Source organism: Phyllopteryx taeniolatus, chromosome 18 (genome assembly GCF_024500385.1).
Source record: "Phyllopteryx taeniolatus isolate TA_2022b chromosome 18, UOR_Ptae_1.2, whole genome shotgun sequence".
In the NCBI taxonomy this organism is placed as follows: domain Eukaryota; kingdom Metazoa; phylum Chordata; class Actinopteri; order Syngnathiformes; family Syngnathidae; genus Phyllopteryx; species Phyllopteryx taeniolatus.
Window position 1 is genome coordinate 17,840,898 of NC_084519.1, and position 13,930 is coordinate 17,854,827.

Consider the following 13,930-nt stretch of genomic DNA (forward strand, 5'->3'; position numbering starts at 1 on the left):
TTTTTTTTTAAATAGTCCGAGCTACAATTTACGAGGTTTTCTGCACGAGTCTGTCACTGTAGGTTTTTAATAGGCACCATGGTGTTCACACAGTAATCTAAAAGGACAGAAATGAGACTCACTAGTGCCAATGTTCACACAGTAAACTGGTGCACTAATATTACTCAAGGTGATCCGTTACAGAGCTGCATTAAAATTTTCTTTTGAAACAAATCCAAGTCTTCAAGAACTAGTTCCTCTCTTAAGCAGTCTTAAGATAGTTATTCAAGAGATTCTAAAGCTGCACATCACATCAACTAGTGAAGGAATTGGTCCAGTCCAAGAGATGAACATAACTTTAATCAAGATTCAATATGCCCAAAAAGATTCTTCCAACTCATAGAGACTCAAACAATACAAAAACAAAAATATGCCTCCGCTTTCTGCCATGTCAACAGTCTTGCAGAGTTATATACCTTTATTCCCCCACCATTTAGATATTAATTCAGTTGGGGTCAAATGTATAACGTTTACCTTATTTGCCGTACTTTCAACAGTGCACTGAATTTTCCAAACCCTTCGACCTTGTCTAAAAACCCTCCCTGACATAAACTTATTTATAGAATTATTTACATTACAAAGGCTTGAGCGAGTCAACTGGTGAAAAACAACAAAACCTCAGGACACGGGAGAACATAATCGCACAAAAGATGTGGCATGTTGCTTTAGGGTAAAAAAATGAAGTGTTAGAATTGAAGAAAGAAAAATTAAAGCTGCTGTTAAAATAATGAACGTGCTGCATTCACTTGTAGTTGCAATATTAATTTAAATCCCGTGTTGTATACTCAGTGAGATTCTGGAGACCATTTGGCATGAACCCTACAGCGTGCTACGTGATGCTTTTTCCTTCATAAATTGTAACAAGCTGAAAAAAAAAAAGATCAATCCCATGGATCCCAACCTTTTTTGGGAAAATGTGGTTGACGGGAATAGAAACTTGTCTTCCATGTGGGGGGAGGGACAAATAATTCCATACATTGGTCCCTTCACCAAAAAAAAAATAAAAATAAAAAACGCAACTGGGCTTCAGGTGTGTTCATTTGTCGCCCTCTGGTGGTGGCTTCAGAACAGATCATCTCCCTTCCCTGACACACAAACACAAATATATATATATATATATATATATATATATACACACACACTGTATATATTGACACACACACACACACCCCCACACACAGACACACGCACACACACTCCTTGACTCCCCTGCCCCTGGCCCCCGTTGTTTGTCCTCAGGCTTATCTGGTGTAGTAGACTCTGTAGTAAACACTCTTGGAGCGCCATAGTGAGTAGGAGTTGTCGAACTTCAGCAGGTAGACGCCGCGGCCGGGGTACTGGTGGCTTCCGGCGTACACTTCCTCGTGACAGTCCCGCCGGTACACCGGCACTATCTCGACCACCTGAGGCTTGCTCGCCTCCTTCTTGGCCTTCTCCTCCTCACTGGCGGGCTCGCCTGCGGTCAGGGAAACAAGTGTAAGAGGGCAAACGTACAGATACCTACGTTCCATTTAATAATAATAATAATTTACATTTTTTTTTTTTTTTTTTTTTTAAAAAGACTGCCAAAAGTAGAATTACTGGTTCAAGTCCTTTACTTGAAGACCACAGAAAGTGAATTCAGAGATTTGCCAGTATGTGGACCTTGGCTTCGGGCTGGTATTGCCACTTTAGAGTGCCCCGTTGTCACAGTGTGGAAAAAGCCTCATATCGTCTGTTATTTTTACACATTGTAAACCAATTGAAAGTGCCGAAAATAGCTAGGCTCAACTGTCTGAGAACTGCTGCAAAACTCCAACTCTTCCCTCAACTCTGCAGGAGCCGTGGCCTCAAGATTCAAAGTCTGGAAGTTTTTTTTTTAGACGTCATGATAACAATAGGTTAGATACCTTTTAGCAGGACTGCTTTGTAAAAAAATAAATAAATAAAGTAGATCACTATATTGCTTCAGTGGAGAAAGAAATGGTCAGCCACGAAGTTAAGTGCGTGCAGATTCATTTCCTCCCATTAAACTGCTTAGTCAGCTCATCGGTTTATTTACCGCCAAAAAAAAAAAAAAAAAGTTTTATAAGATGATGTTACCACAGTGATTTGCTTTTGGTTGTTTTTACACACATTAGTGCTGGATATAATCACATGCTTGAGTGACACTTTTACTACGTCCGCCCTCACCTTCATCGTCCTCATCCTCGTCGCTCGACTCCGACACGTGGACGCTGACCGAGGCAGACGCCGCATCCGTCCACTCGAAGAAGACCCCGAAGCCGATGTCGTAGTAGTCCGTGGCGAATTCCCAGAAGAGGTAGGAGCCTTCCTCGTGCGTTGGCACACGCACCGTCACCACCTCGCCGCGCCCCACCGTGATCACGCTGTCGGCATCCTGGCGGATCTTCTCTTTGAAGTCTTTGATTTGGGGCCGCGTCCACATTGAGGGAGCGGCAATGACGGGCGGCGAGTCTGCTGTTGTAGGCAAAAAACAAACAAAAAAAGAGGGGGGGGGGGGGTCAAGAGGTACGTTGGGCGTGCTTATTTTGTGACAACCATACACCCAGAAATAGAAGTTAGTGTGACATAGGAAATACTATATACCAAAAACCGGATTGTCCTCAGTTTACAATGGTAGCTACAGAAAGAAAGAAAAAAAGGTGCCTAAAAAGTAAAAAATAGATGGAAAAATATATAAGACAACATTTAAATACACAGGAACAAAAAATAAACCAATATTAGATGAAAAACAAACTGACAAAATTTGAAAAAAGAAATGGACCAAAAAAATACCAATTACAAAAATATTTGAAAATAATTCAAAATTTGACTGAAAACAATACAAAAACATTATGCAAAATCTACAGTAAACAAAAATGTAGATGAAAAATAAAAAAATATATCTGATGGAAAATTCTCAGGTCAGAGAAAATAGAAAAATACGAGGGATAATTAGATGGATGCTTGGTTTTTTTTATATTTGGAAAAAATACAAAAACAAAAAAATTACAAAATAGACAAAAACAAAATATTTGGAAAAACAAAAATGTAGAGCAAAAAAACCTTAGTTTACGACAGTATCCACAGGGAACAAAGATGTAGACAAATATTTAACTATTTGATGAAACATACACAAACAGGAAAAAAAAGAAAAATATTAAGACGAAAACAATCAGACGAAAAATACAAAATGTGACAAATCTTTGGAAAAAAAACAAATGGACAAAAAATAAAAAATATTGAAAAAAAACATTTAAGAATACAAAATAAGAAAACAATGTTTTTTGAAAAAAAAAGAAAAACAAATACAGGGATTCCTCGGTTTACAACCCACTTTCAAGGTTAAAAACGGCGTGACAATTAACTAGTTTGCACAGAAGCGTCAGAATACGTGCTCACGCATCACAAGCGCGCGCGCACGCTCAGCAAACTCCGAAGTTGGAAGTTGCACCGCCGACTCACCAAATAACGGCCCGTTCTCCGACACCTCCTCGGCCGGCTCGGGCTCCAGCTCCCGCTCCGTGTTTTCCAGATAGGAGTCGCCGCCGTTGACGGTGGGCGCGTCCTCGCCCGAAGGTGGCAAGGCCGCCGCGCACGTGGGCCCGGCCGCCGAGGCGCAGAGACTACCGGCCTCCTGGTGGCCGTGCGCCACGGAGTCGGCGTGCTGTTGCTGCTGCTGCTTCTGCAACGCCGCCTGGGATTCCAGCAGAAAAGCGCAATGTCGTCAACAAGTTGCTAGACAAAAGCACGCACCCGAACACTACGATGGATTTTAACCGATTCAGTTGCTTCATATATCCACCCATCCATTTTTGAGATTCCAGGCCCAAACATCAGAACTTGGAGGCACACGTGTCAACCGCTACCTCACTGTGCTGTCCCATAATAAAATATTCTTAACTATTTTAAAATTTTATTCTTGTTCATATAATAGCATGATTTAATCGAGCTTTTAACTTCTTGCAGTTAATCTAATTGAATTGAATAATAAAATGAAGTAGTGCCTAAGCACCATGTTGCGGCATCTTGGTGCCAACGAACTATGTAGACGTGAGGGGAGGAGCTTCATATATAAAAAGTAGTGCTTTGCCACTATCTTGTAGCATCTTGAAGAGACAAATACCAATATTGAACACTTGATTTCTATACATCTCTGCAAGTGTTTACGTTTTGAAATGATGAAAACCTACCCAGGAAATCACAATGTACCATCAATGGTGAGCTATGATTAAAAGAGACCCGCAGATTAGTCATGTGGTGGTTGGGGGGCGAGGGGGGTACCTGGTGCCTACGAGCACCATGTCGGTGACCACTGATTTAGACAAAAGTAGAGCTTTGCTGCCATCTGTAGTCCAGCCCATTCCAAGAACGCCCGCAGGTGTGAACGCTTCTTTGTCTATATGCGCCCTTCGACTGACTGATGACAAGCCTAGGGCGTCGTACCCCGCCTCTTGCTTAAAGTCAGCTGGGATAGGCTCCGGCCCCCCCGCGAGTCGCGACCCTAAATGGAAAACGGGCGGGCGGGTGTCGTCAGCGAACCGGGCCGACCTGCTGCTGGGCCAGCTGGACTTGATAGAGCTGCTGCATGTACTGCTGGTAGTGCTGTTCCTGGAGCTGCCGGATGAGACCCATCTGCTGCTCGGGGCTGTTGGGGTACTGCTGGGCGGCGTACTGCTGGAACTGCACCGCCGTCTGGCCGTTCAAGGCGGCCATGATCTGCTGCCTGGGAAACGGAAGGCACGGACCGGTTCAGGAAGCGCGGATGTTTGTCGCCATGGCGCGACCGGCTTCCGCATACTTCTGCTGCTCGACCCGTAGCCTCTCTTCCTCGGCCTGTCTTCTTTCCTCTTCCTCCCGCCGGTGCCTCTCCTCCTCCTCCAGCCTCCGCCTCTCCTCCTCCCGCCTCTGTCGCTCCCGCTCCTCTTCCTCCCGCCGCTGACGCTCCTCTTCCTCCTTCCTGGAAGGAAAACCAACATCAGCATTGACGGTGAAAATACAGTTGAATAGACAATGTCCCCGAATTCATTCTGGAACGTCGAAGTGTCTGAATTCAAATAAAAAGGTTTCCCCTAGACCTTTTCACCACGTCGTCACACGTTCTTCCGGGTGGCAGAAGCGTACCTTTTCCTGTCTTGCTCCTCTCTCTCTATCTTGTGTGAGGTGGCGTATGGCGCGAAGAGGTTACAGCACTTGTTGAGCAGCCGCACAAACTCCACCATGGCCTGCTCCTTCTCCATGTTGCCCAAGGAGGCCCACTCCTTTCTGCGAGTGCACAGCAAAAAAAAAAAAGAGGGTGGCTCAGGGTGGTGCAGTTCTCCTTACTCTTTTTTGGTTTTGCTTTTACCAAAAATACAACAAAATTTCCTCTCTTTTTATTTTGAAAGTAATACAATTATTTGGGTTTTTAAAGAAATATTTTTTGCACAAATAAGTTATATTTAACATTGTATATTTTACTACTTTTTAACATTATTTTACATGAAAATAAATAATGATAGATCAAATATTTGTTGCTTTTCAGATAAAAATATTTAAAAAATTGTAACGTGCACTTTACATTCGACAGGGGCTATATAAAAAATGAAAACAGTATATTAACTTACGGGGGTAACCAACTATAAATACATTTTTATTACAAACATGGATCCAAGATTGACTACACGAGGCCATAAATATAAATACACGCATTGTGGCAAATGAAAAGCATGCAACTCCAAATTTTGTGGCAAAGACAAAATGTTAATCAAGTTTCAAAATGAATTTGTGGGAGTCATCTGATCAAGATGAAATTGTACAAAAAAAGTCCCTCCAACCCCAAGAAACATCTTACCCCTGATAGCTGCCTGGTAATTTGGATATTTTTTAATGATTATTGACTTTTAGACAGTAGTACTCTGATATTGTTGGCCAATAAAAAAATAAAAAAAACCGTGATAAAAGGCAAAGTAGAGATTTATTCTAACCGACAACAAAAACTGATAAGCAAGCAGTGTGCTCGGCAGGGTTCAAAAGTCGCGTGCGCATCCGGTCGTTACCTGCGGTCGTTGCCCAGCACGTCAAAGAAGCCCACCTCGGGGGAAGCGTCGGGGTTGTAAGGCCCCAGCAGAACCTGTTTGTGCAGCGCCACCAGCCGTAGCTTCTCCTCGTAGGTCGGGTGGAAGGCTTTGCCGTCCTTATCTGCGCCACAACAATGGGACACCTTTGCATGACGACATTGACAATTACAAGCACAAAGATTGGCGGCACTGGCCAATATGACGCTCCCAAGACGTTTGCAAAGTCAACACGGACACAGCACCACATTTTAACATTTTAAGACCTATTTAAGATAACATTTCTGCAAAGCTTCATATGAGGCAGGCATTTACAACTGTGAGAGGGGGGGGGGGAGTCTCAAATTAGAGTAAAAGAATGGCCTCTACTCAGATGGACACCATATCTCAAATCGGTCGTGCTCAGGTGCGTTGTCCACTTCAGAAAATAAATACCTTGCCCCTTACAGCTTATATTATGTTTTGCTTTTGAGCTACAACAGAGGAACAGAATATTATTACATTTTCGGTGTGGCGCCACACGGTTTCACACCAAATAAACACAGTGTTTCCTTTATTCCTGACTGGGCGCATCATCTACCTCCACTTCAGAAAATAAACGCTTCACCCCAAATTATTTAGTGTCTCAGCGACAATAACAGTCCAATGTTACCGCCTTGTCTAAAATAAACCTCACCTCAAGTAACTACTATTTTGTTTTGCTTTTTAGCTCGGTTATCATCAACCAAGGAAAACGTCATCACTTGACAAAATGTAGAGTTCATCATTCAATTTTACAGGCTATGACCCTGAACAGAATAAGCGGTACGGAAAGTGGATGGCTGGATATTAAGTGAAGGAGTAGCTAACAATTTGCTGGCGTTCGCGTCACCCTACACATGCACGGATTCTTTTTGAACGGATTCGCTACTTGGGCGTGTTACGCATACGTAAAGCGAGTTGAATAAATGACAGAACGGGTGAGGCAGACAAACATTAATACGCAGTGACGAAGTCGGAAGTGCTGCGCTTGCTCAACGCTGTAGTGGCTAACAGCTAGCAACATGCTAACGTCACTCTTTCGGTCGCCTACGAGAGCTGACAGTTAGCCTAGCCGCAAGCAGCTTCACGCAGCTCATTTCAAAGTCTGAAATGGTGACTTTTAAGCACGTTTCGGCTTTCGGGATGAACATTTGGCATACCTTTGAAGAATTTAAGAGCCATTCCGTACAGCTCTTGCAGAGGAAAGCCCCATTTCGTCTCCACGGAGGATTTGTCTGCGTCGTCGCCGTCGTCGTCGCCGCCCTCAGCGGTAGCCGGTTTCTGGCCGTCGGGCTCCGCGGCGGCGGCGGGTTGCGGCGGCGGCTGCTCCGGCTGGCCCTGCTCGCCCTCCGAGTCCGGGCTGAGCGTGAGGCCGTCGATGGAGACTTCGAGCCGGCTGGAAGGTGCGCTGTCGAGGTCGCCGCTCTGAACCTCAGTCGCCATCATGCAGACTGTCAGCTGAAGCGGCCACGTACCTACTTCCGTTTGGCCTGCCGGAAGTTCCGGGATATACAATTGACATATTTATTTGTTTAAGACTGCAAATCGGGTTTTGACTAATTCAACGTAAATGCTTTCATATTGAAAGAAATAATTGACAAAAAATTCCTTTCATTATTTAGCCGTCGAACATTTGTCTGCTAAAGAACAACGGGAAAAATGACTGTACACCTATGTTTTGTGTTATTCAATGATTATTTGTTATATCTTTTATATAATATTTGCTATAGCTGTGTAACTTATCCACATATAAGGACGAACGCTTTTATTAATGACTATTTTCACATGAAATAACCCATTGCCCTCTCAATGCCTCATCCAGTGTAATCAAATACAATACAGTATCTTTACTTTACAATATTTGCAGTACGTGCTTTATGATTTGAATATATTTATATTTGAACATTTCTAAGTGCTTCGTCTCACTGTAGTCTAAGGTATATTGAAGTGCACACTGTTCCTGTATTTTTTTTTTTTTAAATTCCAAATAGTATATTAGCACCTGATCCTGCATCCTATATTTATTGTATTATATCAGGTATTATTGTATTTTTCATATTTATCATGTATGTATTTATTTTTAAGATGTATTATTTTTATGTTTCTACTGGGTATGTGACAATAAGCCCTTTTATTAAATAAAAATATTATGAAAATACCACAAAAGAGAGAGAAATGATTGTGAATATTGCACTTGTTGTTCATTGGTGTGAGGAGGAGGAGGACGAGTGTACTTGAAGGCATCTCACTGATGTCTGCATCCATTGTTTCGGCCTCCGGGTTACTTCGTCTGATGTCCCCAATTGGCAATCGTGTGCTGGGTACCAAATACAATTAGGTTCTTAAAGATATTCAGTCAGTTACAGACAATTAAAAGAAAACTCTGCACTGACTTTGCTTTCGGTGTGTTCTAATAAGATTAAAAGGCAGTTGTGGAGGTTGTGCTTTGGGGATATGTACCGGCCGTCTGTTTGACACCTTTTAAGACGCACTACCTTTTTTTTTCGACTGACCATTATACATTTAACAGACAGACGGGTAAATGATCCCCCATTTTGCCTGTGGTCTTTGTATATTTGATCATTAGACTGTCGATGGGCCTTCAGTATTAAGACTTCTAGCGTTGTAGTGCAGCATTTATATATTATTTATTCCTGTTTAGCCGTCACACTTCATCCAGTACCGTTTATTTTACGCTCAATTGCTTTTTTTTTTTTTTTTTTGCTAAATAAAAGCTGCTGACTATTCTAGTTGCTGTTCACATTCTCTTCTGTATATATTGGTGTTAATTTCATTCTCAACTGCTTGTTTAAGCCTTTTCTTTGATGCCAGTATAGTATATTTGCCATAATACAAGTCCGCGGACTATTACTGCTGCTTTTCCCGTTCACTTATGTTCAAATGTAATTGATGTCTATTTGTTGATCCATTGCTGATAGAGTTGCCGTGGGTGTTTATTTCATTCCGACTATCTCGTGACTCATGAATAGTTTGTTGGCAACATTAAGACACTGCTGACTACGCTTGCTGGTGTTCACGCTCATGTCACCATATAAACAATTTCATTCTCAACTGCTTCTTTAAAGACGATTTCTCCATGCATGTGTAGTTTATTTACTACATACCACGTTGCTAACTAGTCTTGTTGCCGTTCCCATTACGGACCAACCCCACAATAGGTGAACTCTGCCAAGTAGCAACCACATAATTTTGGATTCTATAAAAATATTTTAAAGCTGTATGAACCTCACCATACTCTTATTAATACTAAAACACTTTCCATACTCTTAAACACCTTTTAAACTCTTACAGTAATGCACAGTACTGTACACTAAGTACATTTTATTTCTTGTAATGTGTTTTGATATTTTTTTAAGGCAAGGAAGCATCTATTTTACCACAAAAAAAATTACAGCATACTGTCAAAATCCCACAATATGACCAATTATGAGTGCTTTGGATATGAAAAGAAATTCTCAATGCGCTGAATCCACAATATTGCGCACCGCGATATACAGTAGCAAGGGAACGCTGGACATCATTTTTACAGCAGACAATAGCGCTGACTATTCTTGCTGCTGGTTACATTCACATGTATGTAATATTATTCATGTTAGCTGCTCTTATTCTGCTCAATCTCATTACCTGATGGTGAAAACGTGTGCAGATGAAGGCAACACTGATTCAAATCCTTGAATGGTAAAATGGTAAATTTCATATTTGCTTGAAAAATTTAAGCCCAAAGTTTACACTTGATTGTTGTGTTTCAAGTTGTTGTTTTGGGAGGGGCGTCGAGTAGACAGGAAGAAGTTGGTGTCGCCTCACCTCTCGACATGATGCTCGCTCGAATTTAATGAGGCCATTCAGTCATTCAGTGTCAAGCACCTTGGAACACTTTTGAACTCCGCTTTGTGTATTGTGACACACTTTGTTGTCAGTGAAGGTGAATCACTTCCTACGTGCAGCCAGGTTCAAAGCAAGTAGAGACACAGCAAATCCCCATCATTTAGTTGATGTTAACCAGATTAATATTAGGAGCAGCATCGTATAAGCACTTAGTGATTGTTGGAACTCTTTAAAACAAGTGCGCAAGTGCAACCATTCTCAAAGCTAGGGCTAGGGCAGTCATTGCACTTTTTTGGGTGTAAAACGACAACCGCAATGTTTTGACTTCCAGGGCACTTTTGTCTGGCACAGGATGGTAATTACACACAAAAGTAAAAACAGCTTTAGATGGGACGTAGAAAATGAGACAAATAACTAGATAGATACAATCTCAGCATAAATGTAAATAAATATCTCACAACCATTTATATCTTTACAACACAATCTTCATTCTCAAGATTTGTTTTCAGACGAGGGTATTGATAAAAAAGTTCAATCCATTTATTTCACAAAAAAATGTGGTTTTCTTCTTATAGCATTTTAACCTTTTTACCTGATATGTCAAAATTGTTAGTCTTATAAAATTGTGATTTTATTGGTGCATAAATATGACCGATGCTGTAAAATTGCAATTTTATTGGTGCTTATTGAGTATTAATGCAAAATTGTTTAGTTTTTTTGCTGCACAATGACATTCTCATAAAATTCAAATTTTCTTGAGGGGTAAACTATTATGGGGAAAAACGTCATATTTCCTCCAATGTATAGACTTTTAAAATTGCAATTTCGTTTATAATGAATTATTGTAAAATTGTGATTTTATTGGCGTATAACAATTATTTATAGAATGACGAATTTATAGGTAATATTTCGAACTCGTTTTTGTAAAACTATAATAACTATTCTAATAGTTTTTATTCCCGTTGCCACCAACTCCGAGAAGCCCAAGTTTGGAGCTTGTGTCGGCAGAGAGGAAAACGGTAGTTTCCGACGGTCTTTGAAGGTGACAGGTCCCTTAATGGCTCGGCCCATGGCCCAAGCTGATAAATGTTTTCTCTGCCGATGTGTATTGAACGGGCTCATTCCATTAAAAGCTTTTTTTTTTTTTTTTTTTTTTTTTTTTTAAAAAGGTGACCCTCGGCCCTCCGGAGCTTCACACCTCCGGAGGGCCGCAGACGTCTGAAGTTGGCGCTTAGCGGGGCTGCTGGACGTCGATGGCCGCCTCGTTCACACTTTTCACCTCACACCTTTGATCCGGGGGGACATTTAACTGCGAGCGGGCCTCTTCCGAGCTCACTTTTTTGGGGGAACATAACAAGGGCGAGGAAGCGATGTCGGCCATCCACGGGGACCTCAACCACTTGCAGATGTTCCACGAAGGAAGCCTCCAGATGAGCAACATGGTCAACCCGGGTAAGGCGTCGCTCACGTCGGCCTTAAAAGCTCCACTTGACTCGCTCTAAATCTTGAAAGATTTTATCTTTGTTTTGGGACTTTTTGAAGTAAATAATAGAAATAGACAAATGATTTTTTTTCTGGCAATACTTCGACTTTTTCATCGTAACATTTTGAAATGTGGATTTTATTCTCGTAAAAATATTTGCATACGTCATGATTTTATTCTTGTAAAATTACAACTTTATTAGTGTATAAGCGATCCTTTTAAAACGAGTTAAGACTATATTTTGGAGGGTGCAATACTGCACCTTGACATTTTCCTCCTAAAAATTATGACTTATTTTAATAAAAATAACTTTTTATTGACATTTGTTTATTCTTTTACAGAATAATGATTTCTCGTCAAATGTAATTTTTTTAGCCGTGCACCGTGTATGATGGCTATTTCCGTAAAATTTCTATTTGTATTGGTGTGTAATGCTGTCTACAGTAGTGGTGCCTTGCGACACAAATAACCCGTTTTTCGAGATTTATTTTTTGCTTTGGCTTGCGCGCAATAATTTGAGATGCGAGCACTGTACAGCGGCCGTGAACTCAACACAACTCACTAAACAACAAGCAGCAGTTTGGTAGATGGTGAACAATTCGTCAAAAGAGCTAACAAGATGTTTATTGCTACCCAGTTTAAGTTTTCTGTCAAACTCAACATAAAGCAAAGAAAATGTAACTCTGTGTATTTAAAACGACCACATAAGTTCAGCGTTGGCTAACAAGTCCGTTGAGCTTAATGCTAACAATGCAAAACGTCGTAGACAGGCTAACGAGGAGCATCAGTATCACGGTGTTGCAAACGGTGGAGTAACATATGTAGACAGATAATATAATACTCACAGGTATATAGTCTTTATCCAATCCGAAAACGACTAATATAGCAATTTACTGAGTACTGAGCAACTCAATGCATCTATCTGTATTCTACTGCCCCCAGGTGGCCAAGGCGCGCACACCATATATTAAGGCACCACTATACTTATGACTACTAGATTTCTGATGACTATTCTTGTGAAATTAAGATCTAACACCACACGCATGTCTGCCTTGAATCTCCCTTTCAGATTTCCGTGGCGCAGACATGACAAATTATTTGGGCGCGGCCGCCTCGGTGCCGCGAGTGGACAAATGCGTGACCATACTGACCCACCGGCGGAAGAGGACCAACTTCACCCAGCAGCAGATCGAGGTACTCGAGAAGGTGTACTCAGGCACCAAGTACCCGGATATCTACCTGAGAGAGCGGCTGGAGGCGCTCACCGGCCTGCCCGAGTCCAGAATACAGGTACGTACGTTCAAATATGGTAAGAACGAGTTGCTTCGCTCCTGCTTTTGATCCTTAAGTGCCTGAAAATGAAAAAATAAACCTCTGTTCTTCCTCAAATAATGGCCTGCACTCTAACAAACGCCATGTGCAGTATTGTGTACGTCTAGTAAACAGAGGACCCCTGTATGCCAAGTTCTGAGATGTTTTTGCCACTTGACTCTCAGGTGTGGTTCCAGAACAGGAGAGCAAAATCCCGTCGGCAAGTGGGCTCCTCGGCATCCACCAAGGCCTCCAACCCACTGCCGTCCTTCCGCCGGCTCCCAATCAGGATGAACCAAGACAAAAGTAAGAATTGGCATAACTAGCATCATACTCGTAAGAGATGCCGATTATTAAAATGCGTTCATGTGTGCTGATTTTGACATTTTGGACTTTTTCCAATCAGTTTATGATAACAGGCACAGCACGGAGGTTCACAGGACGTCTGCTTTCGGACTAGAAGACACCTACAGGAGCCCGGTTGAAGACTCCCACGCGACCAAAGCAGTCGGCGGCCGTTTGCGGCGGTCCTGCCTCTACGAGAAAGACGCGAGCCGAGCGAAGCCCGAGCAGATGCGGCACCGCGAGCCGAGCGTGGACGTCACGTCCAATGACGTCCTGCTCTACCCCTCCGAGGACAGCGCCGGCAGCATGAGCGGCGATCCCAATGTTCTGGTGGAGTACGAAAACTTCCCTCCCAACAAGACCATCGGGCCGGAGATGAAGGTGGTGATCCCGCCCATCCCCGCGCAGAACAACTTCAGCAGGTCGTCGCCCAAAGACGCCGGCGGCCCGTTGCAGTACCCGCTCGCGAGGGCAGCCGGGGACGCTTTCGACGGCTTCTCCCCGATCCACGGCGCCGACGGGCCGGACTTTTCCGATTCAGACTCGGACTGGGAGAGCGAGGCCATGGTTGGATTTGGTGGTTTTATATAAGAGATGGCGATGATCTTCCCCAAATTTTCCGTCTATGTATTGCCACATCCTCCTCCTACACTGTACATAAACCCCCAAAATATGAATTTATGATCAAAAAGTCACAAAATTGCATCCGCTTAATGTTTAATGACCCAGTAAAATTTGTTACATTTGTTAACCTTGCTATACTGTTGTTTGCATAAAAGTATCTATTTATTGTAAAATTGTAATAAAACTCTTTTTGTGTGTCATATTGAATCCAGTGTTTTGTTTT

At 42.3% G+C, this 13,930-nt stretch overlaps 2 protein-coding genes across 3 annotated transcripts; one reads left to right on the forward strand and one right to left on the reverse strand.

Moving 5' to 3' along the window:
• Positions 1–317: 317 nt before the first annotated feature.
• acbd3 (acyl-Coenzyme A binding domain containing 3) lies at positions 318–7,623 on the reverse strand. 2 transcript variants are annotated; one of them, XM_061754222.1, is made up of 8 exons: positions 7,259–7,623; positions 6,060–6,201; positions 5,146–5,286; positions 4,823–4,981; positions 4,573–4,747; positions 3,487–3,718; positions 2,212–2,496; positions 318–1,495 (listed from the first exon to the last, which is right to left on the reverse strand). In XM_061754222.1, exons 1-8 carry the CDS (start codon positions 7,542–7,544, stop codon positions 1,281–1,283), a joined length of 1,635 nt encoding a protein of 544 aa, XP_061610206.1. In that variant the 5' UTR covers positions 7,545–7,623; the 3' UTR covers positions 318–1,280. The 2 variants fall into 2 exon arrangements, with proteins under 2 accessions (XP_061610206.1, XP_061610205.1); XM_061754221.1 differs by having other exon boundaries at positions 2,212–2,499; positions 7,259–7,617.
• A 3,046-nt stretch (positions 7,624–10,669) lies between these two features.
• mixl1 (Mix paired-like homeobox) lies at positions 10,670–13,914 on the forward strand. The gene is made up of 4 exons (XM_061754227.1): positions 10,670–11,396; positions 12,497–12,717; positions 12,924–13,044; positions 13,145–13,914. The coding sequence occupies exons 1-4, from the start codon at positions 11,315–11,317 to the stop codon at positions 13,672–13,674; spliced, it is 954 nt and encodes a 317-aa protein (XP_061610211.1). The 5' UTR covers positions 10,670–11,314; the 3' UTR covers positions 13,675–13,914.
• Positions 13,915–13,930: the final 16 nt, after the last annotated feature.